At 32.5% G+C, this 14,187-nt stretch overlaps 1 protein-coding gene across 1 annotated transcript in view; it reads left to right on the forward strand.

Annotated features, from left to right (window-relative positions):
- The window catches only part of LOC110019053 (stromal 70 kDa heat shock-related protein, chloroplastic-like), a 15,821-nt gene extending 3,185 nt beyond the window's left edge, over positions 1 to 12,636 (forward strand). The window contains 9 exon segments of the mRNA XM_020716587.1: positions 1 to 174; positions 3,248 to 3,500; positions 6,013 to 6,092; positions 6,539 to 6,681; positions 6,953 to 7,051; positions 7,277 to 7,360; positions 7,362 to 7,458; positions 11,395 to 11,793; positions 11,989 to 12,636. Of these exon segments, the coding sequence (XP_020572246.1) occupies positions 1 to 174; positions 3,248 to 3,500; positions 6,013 to 6,092; positions 6,539 to 6,681; positions 6,953 to 7,051; positions 7,277 to 7,360; positions 7,362 to 7,458; positions 11,395 to 11,793; positions 11,989 to 12,387 (1,728 nt within the window). The 3' untranslated portion in view covers positions 12,388 to 12,636.
- Positions 12,637 to 14,187: the final 1,551 nt, after the last annotated feature.

The following is a 14,187-nucleotide window of genomic DNA, read 5'->3' on the forward strand; positions in this document are numbered from 1 at the left end:
GGGAATCCCGAGAATACCATCTTAGTGAAGCGGTTCATCGGCTGGAAGCCGTCGGAGGTTGACGAGGAGGCCAAGCAGGTTTCGTACAGGGTTTTGAGAGATGAGAACGGGAATGTGAAACTCGATTGCCCGGCGATTGGGAAGCAATTTGCTGCTGAAGAGATCTCGGCACAGGTCAGTTTTTTTTTTCTTATTTGTTATTTTGGTTTCTTTTTTTTAATTGTTCCTACGTTATTTTATTTTAAGCTGAAAATGGTTTTGTTCCTAAATTGTCAACATGAATTGTTTTTTTAAATTTGCTAATTCATTATGGCGTTTTAGTGAATGTTCTTGACTTGAGTGTAAAAGAAAATTTTGGTATAAATCTTGAATTTGTTCTCGGATTTATAGGCATCAGTTCCTTTTTCTACAATAAAAATGATGAAGGAAGGTTAAAGCTTTATCATTTTGTTACATAATCAGCTGTACCTTGCTTGCCACAGGCATCTTTATATAACTAATTTTCATTTTGGCTTTTAGTTGGTGGAAAAAAAATTATTTGTTGTCTTTAATATTACTTTTAACTTGCTGATGGATTAATGGTGAATTACTTGGAGTTTAGTTTATGGCTTAACTTCACCTTCACAATTTCTTATCAGTTCCAAGGCTGTGGATATGTTACTCTGCTATAGCTGTTACAGTTGAAGTCTATTTTTTTGAGCATCCAATCATATGTTTTGTCATGATTTTTAATACCTTTATTGTTTAACTTGTCTAATTTTGGTTATGTAATATAGATGGCTATACAAAGCATTGAAGAATTCGGTGAATGATGATTTGATCCCTTGAAAATGTGCTTTAACAAATACATTCTTAAGATCTATTTTAACAGTAGGCAAAAGCAGAAATGGGTGTTGGCATCGTGAGAATGTTGGAGCAATCCTTAATAGAGAAGATTGTGCGATTGAGTGCATGTAAGAGAAGTTTGCATAGCGCGTCATCAATTGGAGGCTCCAAGCAGGGGACAAAACTCTGAAATATTATCCAAATTCAAAATTATTGTCTACAAAAAAGAGCGATCTTGCCACCAGGTTGACTTAACGGGATTGCCCCCAGCCAAGGTTTGCATGGGCGGTTGATTTGCTGCAGATGGTAGTTGGCATAAGTTTGTCATTGGTGAATAGTATGGTCATCATAGTTCTCTACATTAGGAGTGCAACATAGATGAAGGATCAAAAAACCCAATTGTGGGATCCAAAACAATGTTGCAGATTTGGGAGAATTCCTTTCCTTTTCTTTTATACCATTCGTTTCCATTGGCGTGGGTAAGCTCACAATGTTGTTCCCTGTAAGCTAATTTTTTGCTGAGGCTGAAAATTATGTTGCAAAAAGTGTAATCGTGGTAGAATGTTAAGGTTTGTGATTTCTATAACTTTCTGAAAAGATGGTTTTCCTTTCTCATTATTGCCCCATTTTACCCCTTTCCTCATCTATATTAAAGGATTTGATTTTCAAATGTATTTTTTCCATTGATCATTGCTTTTTACGCGGTAATATTTGATTTTTGTTAGCTTATGATGGTTGATATTTGTATTTTTCTTATCTCATTTCTTATCATGAAACCTACTTAAGATGATCACCAACATTCCCTAGCTTTTGTTATTTCCCATTTGCTATCACCTCACGCTCCCAAACGATTAATGAATGATGCTTGTTAGCTACGAACAGATAATACTTGTCATCGTGGGCATCAATGTCTTCTCTTCTTAGTAGAAAGGCTAAGCAGAATTCCTACCATTACCTAACTTTGGACTATCCCTATCAATTGTCTCCTACTAATGATTGATGATTGGCATTCGTCAACCATGAACATCGGATGCATGTCTTCCATGTCATATGATCTCCCCCTTATTAAAACAATGTCCAAGTTATCTTGCCAACCATCGTTTGGCGTCTGCTAGCAATCGATGATTGATGTATGTTAGTCACTAAATTTCAATGCTCGTCTATTTCGTCGCCCAATATTTATGTATTAGGTAATGACTAAGTTGAGCACTCTCGGTTGCCCAGTTTTATATGTCCACCATTAATTATCATTTTACATTCATCACTCAATAGGAACTCTAAAATCTAAACTCTTGTATTGTTATGAACACGTGAGACATTATTGTAGTTCAAGTTTATTATATTCTATTAATGTTTTATTGATTTATGAGGATGAGTGCTCTTTGTAAATTTTGATTCACATTTGCAGAATTGCTTCAATTGGGCAAATCTGTCGCTCCTCCTTTCCAGGTTTTACATGTAAATAATTGTCATGCTTTTAATTTACTCTTGTATGAGAAATTTTGGTGTAATGCTGATATGCTAAATTATCTTTATCATCATAATTTTTTTAGAATAGCAATAATAAATAACAAAGTTTTATATGGTACACACTAGTTGGTAGCTTAGTTTCCTGAGATGAGCTTAGGGTTTCGTTAAATGTGAAACAGAGCATCATTTTCTGGAATTATTATTTGAATTCTTTACCAAGTAATTTCATTCTACTATTTTTGTTTTTTCTGTGACTGGACTGGTACAACCATGAATGGGAATGATTGGAATGAACTGTTCGGCCTTGACTTCCTTACTTTCTATTTGATGCTGAGACATATGCTTTGAGTATATGCAGCTCTGACTGCATAGTTCGGATTACAATCAAAATTATCAAATTTGCTATTAATTGGTATTTCATGCGTTATCTTGTTTAGGGGTGTAAATGAGCAAAACACGAGCCGTTCACGAACAAAGAGTCTTTTTTGACAACCCTAATCATTTTAAGTTTTTTAATTTAATTTTTCTATTTCTATCACCAATGATTTAATATCCATATGTTAATTGGAAGAGCCACTCAAGAAAACAATTTAATTGACTAAATAAAATAAATCTTTGTAGCCTTGTTGTCAATTAATTTTTTTAAAAATTACTATATATAATATATATATATATATATATATATAGAGAGAGAGAGAGAGAGAGAGAGAGATAATTAATTAATTAGTAGTATTTCAAGCCAAAAGGAGCTGAACACGAACGAACAAATATTTGTTCGCATTGTTCGTGTTCGGCTCGTTAACTTAGCGAACGCGCTTAGCGAACGAGCCAAACACGAGCTTCTTAACGAGCTGAACACGTTGTTCGCGTACAACGAGCCGTTTTGACAGCCCTAATCTTGTTATTAATTTATGTTTCTTCTATTTTAAACTTTATTCTCTTTTTGTATCAGGTTTTGAGAAAGTTAGTTGATGATGCATCAAAGTTTTTAAATGACAAGGTCACCAAAGCTGTTGTCACTGTTCCTGCATACTTCAATGATTCCCAAAGAACAGCGACAAAGGATGCTGGTCGTATTGCTGGTTTAGAAGTCCTCCGTATCATCAACGAGCCAACGGCTGCATCTTTGGCATATGGTTTTCAGAAGAAGAATAATGAAACAATTTTGGTATTTGACTTGGGAGGTGGCACCTTTGATGTTTCAGGTACTTGAAAGATGTCTTTTAGTAGGGTTTTGCTATTGTTTTTCTCTTATGACCAATCTTCTTAGTTTCATGTCTCATCTTATGTTTGACTGAGGCATTTTTTTGTGGTACACTTGTTTCAGCATTTGAACTACCAATGCTTAAACAGTCAATTCAAAGCTTTTAAGGATCTTGAACCTCAGATGTAGAACAAACTGAGTGCCATATTTTGTTGGATTTTAATTAAAACTAGGAAAATAAGTGACTATTCTGTGATTTATATGGGTTTTGGCGAAAAGTTGCCACTGTAAAGGTTCAAATTTTTTCTGTAGTGCTTTGGAAGGTTTGACATGAATCCAAATATTCTTTATTACTATTATCTGCACATTTTTAAGTATGAAAGCTGATGTGATGCTTCACATCATTTCTTGCTTTTCATGTTGATGGTAGTCTTCATTAAATGGGTTCGAATAAATATTTATCTAACTTTTATTGTGTTTAATTAAACTGTCTTCGATTCTTTTCAAAGGAACGCTGGTTTGTTTGTTAATTTGTATTGATCATTAAATTTGTGAAGCATATATTATATTAGTAGAAAGATCATGAAAGGTTATTAGGAAATGAGGTGGTGGTTTCCCTGGGAAATGATATTCAAGCTTATCAGTCAAAGAAATTGCTATTTTTTTCATATTGCCTATTCTTGGATGTGCACCAGGTGGAGCAGGATGATTCAATGTTAGGGTTGTTTGATAAAATTAGTATGATGCTTGGTATGAATTCATTTGAAAGTTTGAGGGTAAATATTTTACAAGCTACGAATTAATTCAACAACTTGCTATCTTTAAATTTAAATAATTTATATTAAAATTAGAACTTAAAAGATAATGCAATGATAAAAATTTTTCAAGAAATTAAATGAGGAATTAGAAACACTTATTTTTAATGATCAGCTGATATTTATTTCTACAAATTGGATTTTAGCCTGTCAAACTTCTATCAAATTTAACAGCACTAAAAAATTCTACGTAAGGTTATGTAGATGAAGTAAAACAAGGAACAAAAATATGAAATTAATGCTGAGCCTATTATAAATATTAAGTGATATTTTTCCTCAAATTTAAGTACTTGTGTTTGTGCTACACTCAAATGAATCACAACTCAACTTTGCGCTAGAAAAATTGGAACTGAAGAAAGAATTTTTATGGTTATATGAAATCAATACTTTTAAATTCAAATAAATTTTATTTTTGATTTGAATTTCCCATAAATTTCTCATCCACAGTGAGAATTGTCAAAAACTTGTAAGGAATGGATCTTGTATTATGTATGTTGAGAATTTGAATAATATTTGATTGTAAAAAGTTTAATAAACAACTCACAATATCCACAAGTCCCCGAACAGATCATGCACTAATATCACAACCTAGAAACTTGAAATATGCAAACAAACATTGCCCTCGAATTGGCAATTTCAAAATTAAAGATGAGACCAAGTTTCTATTGCCTAAACCTAGAGAATGCCCATGCCCAAGTTAGTCCATCTATGAAGCATATATGCTAACACTAAACAAGGGCATTACATGACTATCAGGTGTGACAATCTTAAAAATTAAGGCAAGCAATTATGATCAATTTTTATAAATAAAATCTCAAAATGATATATAATACTTCAAATATCAAATGAAAAGCTTAATTTATAAGAAGAAGAAATTATTATTTGTTTAATTACACCTATATTTGAATATTTTAATATAGTATGCTTAATTGTCTACAAAGCATCAATATTAGTATTAATCACTCAACATAAATTTGTCAATATCAGCATTATGTTGTCTTGTGAAAGTTGCCAAAATAAAAAAAGAAGAGTTCATAGCATTCAAAGTGGCCCAAAACTATGATTTTACTAATCATTGAGACACGGCATCATGCTTATCAATACTATTAATAGCATCTACTTATTACAATTTTTACTGTTTTGGATAAAAAAATTGTTTGTAAGATGGCTCGGACATAAAATTACATTTCATTGATGCATTTTCTATTTGTGTTGAAGGTGTCTAGGTGTCTCCTGATTGTGTTCAATTCTGCTTTTGGTAAAAAATATTAAACATGATTTTCATTGTGTTAGACACTCGTCTGGGTGTGTCAAAGTTATTCATGGTAGACATGGATGCAAAAGGCATTTTTAAGTGTCAATATTTCATATGAATCCACACGACAATGCCACTTCTCCAAACAAACAACATTGCAACACAAAGCACAAAGCCTGAGAATCCACATTCACGTGAGTAGCCAACATCAAATTAAAATAATTTTAAGAGGATGAGACCAAGATCCTTCCCAAAACAAAGGCATATAGTTCCAAACTAAAGGAAGCCCAAGTGTTATACTGCTTCAGCGGGCCTTGAGTTGTGGTTGATTGTGAAACACTGAATAATTTTGACTGGCCTGCAGCCATTGACATGTCAATTACTTTTATTTCTTTCTTTGCCGCATGCTTTAAAACTCATTATCTTAAGGATGATTCTTGCAGTTCTTGAGGTTGGAGATGGCGTTTTTGAGGTGCTGTCTACATCTGGTGATACTCATCTTGGTGGGGATGACTTTGACAAGGTTAGTGATATTGTGTTTAGAAGATGTTTTATTGTTGTAGTTTATCATTGCATGGGGATGAGAGCTGTTTATGAACTTCACTTCTATTTAGTTGTGTTACTAATTGCAGTGAACACAACTTGCTCATTTATTGTGATCTTTTGACCATTTGGTATACCCAAATTCTAATTGTTTTTGGTGGTAAACGACCATCTTTTATGGCATTATGGCAGCGCATTTGTGATCAATTTTTTTTTTTTGCTAACGTTTTATCTTGATACTTATCAATGTAGTACCTCATTGTTTATTTTTGTAAATTGCTCTTTGCGTTTTGGATTATCTTAATAGATGTTTATTATGCGAATATACCAAAAGATTTGGGCTATTTTAATACCTTTAACAAGATTATTTATTTATTTAATGAAATGATGTGTTGAAATTATTAAAACTGTTATTACTTTGGGCAGAGGATTGTTGACTGGCTTGCTTCGAACTTTAAAAGGGATGAAGGAATTGACCTTCTAAAGGATAAACAAGCACTCCAGAGACTAACTGAGACAGCTGAGAAAGCTAAGATGGAGTTATCAACTTTAACTCAGACAAATATCAGGTCAGAAGTTTCTACTCTTGTGCATTCTTTTCCTGAATTTTCTGCTATTAGAACGTTACATCGTTATCATTTTCATCATGCTTATCCTCATGTAGTTGTCTAGCTGGGCTTTTCTAAGTAATTTCATTCTCTTCAGTTTGAATGTTAAGTTTTTTAAACCATTTATTCTATTGGAATGTCAAAATGAAGGGGATAATGCTTTGATATCTTGTTGTTTTTATTATTAACATCATATTATTATTTTTTTTTAAATCTTTCTTTATATTGACAGCTTGCCGTTCATTACTGCTACTGCTGATGGCCCCAAACACATAGAGACAACTATCACAAGGGCAAAATTTGAGGAACTATGCTCGGACCTTCTTGACAGGTTTTCATCTAATCGATAATGAGATGTTGTGCCTCTTTTCTCCAGATGGTTTTTACTAGAACTATACTTGAATGTACCATCATTGCAATTCTATAGCCTGATTTTCATAAAGAATTTTATTTTTTGAGGATCTCTTATTAGTAAACTATGTTTTTAATGTATAGCAACTGTTAGTTTAAGCTCTTTGTGGACGGTATTTTATATTTTTTATGTTTTCTTTTGCAGGCTTAGAACTCCTGTAGATAATTCCTTAAGGGATGCAAAACTATCAGTCTCGGATTTGGATGAGATTATCCTTGTGGGTGGACTTTCCTGCTGTGCAGGAACTAGTGAGAAAGATAACTGGAAAGGAACCAAATGTAACAGTTAACCCTGATGAGGTTGTTGCCCTTGGTGCTGCAGTTCAGGTTAGCATTTGTTAAATTTAATTTCAATCGTGATTTATTATTATTATTATTATTATTATTTTTCTAACTGACACTATACGTGCACATGCATCTAAAGTTGCGGTAGGAATTAAACTTCAATGACAACCTCTGTTCTCCACAATAATGAGTAATTAACCAGTTTGATGTTTTTTTCATTTAAGCTGCTTCTATCCTGCATGACTGGAATATTCTTTCCTATAACTTGGAAAAACATATTATGTACTTTCAATATCTCAACTTTGAAAGGGACAAAGTTTGAATAAGTTTATAATTATTAATAATATTAGTATTTAGTTTTATTGGTTATCAGGAGTTAAAGCTAGTGAAAGGTGAGGGCAGGTATCCAGGATAATTTGTCAAATTAAATGTTTCACTCCCAATTATTTATGCTATCGGTAATGACGTTTCATAATATGCTATGAATTCAGTGAGCACTGCTGTAAGTGATGAGGTGGCATTGTCACAAATTATTTTCAGTGCATCTGTGATAGATTTTAACTCGTATAAAATTGGTTTGAGTCATGAGTTTGAAACCTTTAATTGGGCGGTAGGATATTGCTTGAAAATGGTAATGATGGCCTCATTAAGCTTTTGCTGACTTCAAGATAATAATGATTCCGTCAAATTATTGCCTTTTCATTATTAATGACCAAAGCAAGTGATAACTATCTTTACTGCCCTGCATAGTAATGGAAAGTAAAATGTCTATGAAAAAAAAAAAAAAGGATAAATTGACCCATTAATTCATCAGTTAAGGAGTCAGTAATAGTGCCAAGTAAAGATCTAAGCAATGAGATGAAATTTTAGTAGTTGAAGCACTAGGCTATCACATATCCAACAATTTATATATTACTGCATTAACGTAATTTTAAATAAATTGGAGATTATTGGGTTGTTAGAGTGGAAAATTATTTTATGTAATAATTCAAGTGCAAAAAATCTCTGTGAACTTTCCTTGTTCCATTTTAAGTTACTACAGAAGAAAAAATGTAGGACAACACTGATTTTAACGTTAGCATAAAACTTACTAAAAGAGAGGTTGGGTAATCCGATGGAGCATTTTCAAATAGTAAATTGATTTGCTCATGTGATTCTTGAAATAAGTTAGCTATGTGTGTTTTTTTTTTCCTACAAAATAAAATGTCATATTTACTTGTCTTCTAAAGAAGAACAGAACTGCTTGAGGATATGAAATTTTTGAAAGATTTGGGACATTTTCCTAAAATAATTTTTTGGGGTTAGCAAGTTCAAATGGTCGAAAATAAAACATCTCATCTGCGCGAAGATCACAATTAGTGAAAATTTAATGTAACAAAACCCTACATCTTATTAAGCTTGCAATTTGGTAACAAGTTCAAATATACCGAAAAAAATGGAGATTGAAAACAAAAATTGGTGATGTCAGATCTTGCTCTGATGAACCATATTTTATGAAAATTGAAATAGACTCTTTGAAAATAAGATGGAATGGTTGAAAAAATATTTAAAGAAGATTTGTCTTGAAAGATGACAGTTGGGGTTATGATGGGCAGTTGGGGTTGTGACGGGCAAAGTAGACATAACGGCTTTTTATAATATTAGAAAAAACTAACTGATAGTAAATTTGTTCTCTTTTATTTTTCAAATTTTTTGAGGCAGCAGAGCAACAATAACTCCGGTGGATGTGGAATATTTTTAGAGTTTGATAAATTATGAAAAAAAAAAGTAAAAGAAAAATAAGATGATTATTTCTTGAAAGTCAATGAATTGCAATTTCTGAAAAGGAACGACAAATCTTACCATTATGGTAAAGGTGATAGAATTGGAAGTGAAATATTTGATTGACCTTGAGCTCCTTCCAAGTATCAAAGTGGGCTCAATCATTATACTTCTCGATTTTAGATCAAAAGTTTGGGTGAAGCACTATTAAATAATAATGGAGCTGGAAGCAGAGACTTTCAACTATGCAAGCTACTGAAAAATATTATTTTAAGATTTCCAGAAGGCATTAACTCATGACGGGTGAACACTATTAAATAATGTTAGGAGAGTTTTTCAAGGATAGCTAATATATAATGGGTTACATTGTATTAGGAAAATGCTGAACATTTGTTATACAAAATATTTAAAGATAATACCCTGGTAGGATCAAAATCAATGAAAATAATTCTAAAAATTTAAAGCATATTTCACTTTAAAGATGTGAAATTTTGGATACAAAAATCAGCGGAAGAAATAAAGAATACTAGAAATTTGTTGTAAATTACTAAAATATTTTAACATAAGTGTGAGAAGATTTTACCATAGTTAAGAAGAAAGTCGATGGATGTATTAACCTGAAAGCTTCACCCCTATTGGTATTAAATAATTGTGAAGGCTTCTCCTTCTATTAGCTCCATAGGTGACAACAAAAGAACAAAACCAAACTCATCATTTTTGCTGAATCTATAATGGCAACTTACTTCTTGAAAGGATAAAACAAATGATGGGTCAGCACTATTAAATGATGTTAATGAAGAAAGTTACTGGGAAAGTTATTGTTAAGTTCTTTTCTCAAAGAACGTTGCTATGGTAACCATGCGGAAAACACCGAGGTCTGTTAGTTGTCACCACTCATTGCTCTAGATATTTGAATATCGGTTTAGTATATATGAAAGATATGATAACTTTATTTATTTATTTTTTTTTTTTGTGAATTGAGCTTTTTCATTATGTATATTAAGCATATCTTTATATATATGAATTATGTTATGAATAGAAAACATAATCAATTTCAAGTTGATTTCTAAACTTATTCAAGCCAAGCATGTTGAATCTATAAAATATTTTCTAAACCTAATTAATGTTACTTGTAAATTTATATATATCTATAAAAAACTTAAATTAATTTTGTCTATAATATTTCTTAATAAAGTTATCTATAATTTAAGTTTTACATTTCCATGTGTGAAGAGTCATTGTTCTATTTTGATCCCTTTTTATGAATATTTGATCAATGATTAAATTGAATGAGAAAATGGAGGAAATTTGATGTCCTATATAATTTCCGTGATCTATGTATGTTTTTTAAAAATGATTCTTTCAAATTATTTGTGGTGTTTCCATTTGGGCGATACACTTGCATGTTTAATGCATCTTCACATCATCTTGAATGTTTATGAAATTATAGATCCTACTACTTGACGCACGTTGCAGATTATGATTTGGTCTTGATTTGTCAGTAGGATATTGATTGATTGAACAACAAGCCGAAATGAAATTGTCTGAAGATATATCCATTTAACAAAAGTATTTCTTTGGAAGTAAGGCCAATATATCACCTTGTAACATCCCTGGTTAATGCCATTGGCTTAAAAAATTTTCGGCTTGGTGTGGATTTTTTTTTTAACTTCCACTGTAATTATTAGAAGTAATTTTGATTTGTGAAAAATAAGCCTTTCTCCAATTTCCGCTGTGATTAATAAAAGCAATTTTGATGTGAGAAATAAGCCTTGAAAGCTTCCAATTGGCCCAAACATGCTCCGTGTGTTCATGAGCGCAGAGAACACTCTAATGTTGAGCGCCGCATCAACATATGGTGGGTTATGCCTATTTTAATCATGCAGTTCACTAATAGCACAGCAACTCAGTTGTGTACCCTAGAAAGCATTTAGCCGTCTCATGTGTCCCTGGTGGATTTTATCGTTCAGAGCAACTTCCGATTATTTAAATGTGTAATTCTAACAAGCTTTTTTCTAAGTGGAATGAGTATATTTAAATCAATTTTATTAACATTGTGTAATCACAATTGAAGGAAAAAAAAAAAGAATATTTTGAATTCCATATTCCTGAATGGTGATAAATTTATGGTTTTATTTTGGTTCTTTTAATTTTGTTAGCTATGCACTACATTTTTTATCATCTTTTGTACGGAATTTTGTGTTTTTCTATCTTCAGGCTGGAGTATTGTCCGGAGATGTCAGTGACATTGTTCTTCTGGACGTGACACCTTTATCTCTTGGTTTAGAGACATTGGGTGGCGTGATGACAAAGATTATTCCAAGAAACACCACACTGCCCACCTCTAAATCAGAGGTCTTCTCGACCGCAGCAGATGGTCAGACTAGTGTCGAGATCAATGTTCTGCAGGGTGAAAGAGAATTTGTGAGGGACAACAAATCATTAGGAAGTTTCCGTCTTGATGGAATTCCACCAGCACCTCGTGGGGTACCACAGATTGAAGTCAAGTTTGATATTGACGCCAATGGCATTCTCTCTGTTACTGCAGTGGACAAGGGTACTGGAAAGAAGCAGGACATCACCATTACAGGGGCTAGCACGCTGCCCAATGATGAGGTGTGTTTCTGTAGATCCTTGTCATTTTTCAATTTTTGGTTCTGATCTTGTTTAGCTCATAATGAATTCAATGATAATTCAAGTACTAAGGTTGGATTTTAGGTTAGAAACTTGCTCCACTAATGGTCTTGTGCTAACCTGTTTTTTTATTTTTATTTTTATCTACTTATTTTTATATCATTCAATGTCATATAGGTGGATAGGATGGTAAAAGAGGCAGAGAAGTTTGCAAAGGAAGACAAGGAGAAGAGAGATGCCATAGACACCAAGAACCAAGCAGACTCTGTAGTGTATCAAACTGAGAAGCAGTTGAAGGAGCTGGGAGAGAAGGTTCCTGCTGCTGTTAAAGAGAAGGTTGAGGCCAAACTCAAGGGGCTCAAGGATGCCATCTCTGGTGGATCAACTCAGAGCATCAAGGATGCAATGACTGCTTTAAATCAGGAGGTGATGCAGCTTGGTCAGTCCCTCTACAACCAGCCTGGTGCACCTGGCACTGGCCCAGCACCTGGTGCTGATGCTGGTTCTACCGGCGGAGCTAGCAAGGGACCCGATGGTGGTGATGTGATTGATGCCGATTTCACTGATAGTAAGTGAAGGTTTTGAGGGAAGGCTGTGAGATGATTGTTTATTTAATGGCGAAAAATTGCATTAAGTACTGAAATAAACTTAATTGCTCTTTTTGCACACATGTTAGGGGCCATGTATTTGTACTGCAGCTTTATATGACTTGCTCACCAATTGTGGAATTTTGATATTAGTGTAGTTAGAAAGCTGGGGTTTTAAGCATGTGTAGTGTTTTGCAACGGTTCTCCGTATGATTTATGGCATATTTATTGTTTTTCCGTGAACAGTAGCATTTTTTTTTTGGTTTTTTCAGAAGAATTAAGCCTTAATAAACTAAGTAAGATGTTTTTAAATGGTTAGGCTAAGATTGATGATGAAAGCTGTAGAAACTGCACTGAGATGGAAAACAGTTTTGGAGACTGGAATTCTTCTGGCCAATTTTGAGTTCTCTTCACTTTTTCTTTATTTTTGTTGGCAAGAAATGATGCTAAATGTAACGGTTTGGAGCTTATGGTCTTAAATTCGATTATTCATCGACTCGCCAAAAATAAGATGATTTCGGTTGTGCTAGTTTTGATTCCATAAAAATTCTTTATATGAGAATTTCATCCGACAAATAATATGGATTTTGAATTTGTGAAATTAATTGCAATATCATAAAATTTTTTTAAACATCGAATTGATTCAATAACACGAGGATGTGGAAATTATTTTTTTTAATAAAATAATAAATCTTTGACCATTAATTTGATCTTCTTTATCGTTGATTTTGAGATGTTTTAAATATTTAACCCCTTCAATTGATGGTGTGTGCTTTTATTAAAAGGGAATAAGTTTAGGGATCCCAAATTTAATTAATTTCATTTACAATTGGAATTATTATCTCCTCATAACTTAATTTGGACAATATTAATATTCAATTGAAAAATTAATTTCTCGCAAATAAAGGTGTAAAAATCAAAATTATCCTAATTGGTTTAAGTTTAAAAATCGTCGTTGTTGGTCCCAAGCCTGGATGTGAAAAATAAAGAGTTGCGTTAGATAGTCGATAGTCAACATAAAACTTGTTGAAATAAAATTATGACATGAATCTTTTTAAACATTGTGTAAGTGCTATGACTTCCTCTGAAAGTGATGCACTGTACAATTTGAATACAGTGAAAATTGTGCAAGGGTTGCTACATCGGCGCTCGGGTGTAGTGTTAAATAAATAAGAGTTCTCACATTACAAACAAATGCATGTAAGAAAGTTAATACATGAAACTAATGAAACTAATATTAGGATAGGATCTTGGAATATAGATAAGAGTCAAAGCTAATATGTAAAAATTAATAGAGTTGGAGATAAAATTATAGCCATAAAGATTATTACTGATATTAAGATTTTTAATATTATAAGTGTTTATGCTTCTCAAATAGATTTAAATATAGGGTCTGAAGATAAATTCTGGAATGACTTAGAAGATTTAATACAAATGATACTTTTTCAAAAAAGAAATTTAATTGGAGGAGATTTAAATGGACATGTCGGTAGAGTGGTAGAAGAATTCAAAAATATTTATGATAGCTACAGTTTTGGAGTGATTAATGAAGAAGGTAAAGTCATTTTAGATTTTGCTTTGGCGTATGATTTTGTTATTACGAATAGTTTATTCAAGAAAAGAGATGAGCATCTTATTACTTATAAGAATAGATCTTATAAAACACAAATTGATTATTTTCTTATGAGAAGAAGAGATCTTCGAGATTGTAAAGAGGTAAGGTCATTCCAAGTGAGGACTCAAGTACCCAACATGATTATTAGTTCTAGATTTTAAGATGAAGAGTTGT

The sequence above is a fragment of the Phalaenopsis equestris genome, unplaced genomic scaffold, assembly GCF_001263595.1.
Source record: "Phalaenopsis equestris unplaced genomic scaffold, ASM126359v1 Scaffold000002, whole genome shotgun sequence".
NCBI classification, from domain to species: domain Eukaryota; kingdom Viridiplantae; phylum Streptophyta; class Magnoliopsida; order Asparagales; family Orchidaceae; genus Phalaenopsis; species Phalaenopsis equestris.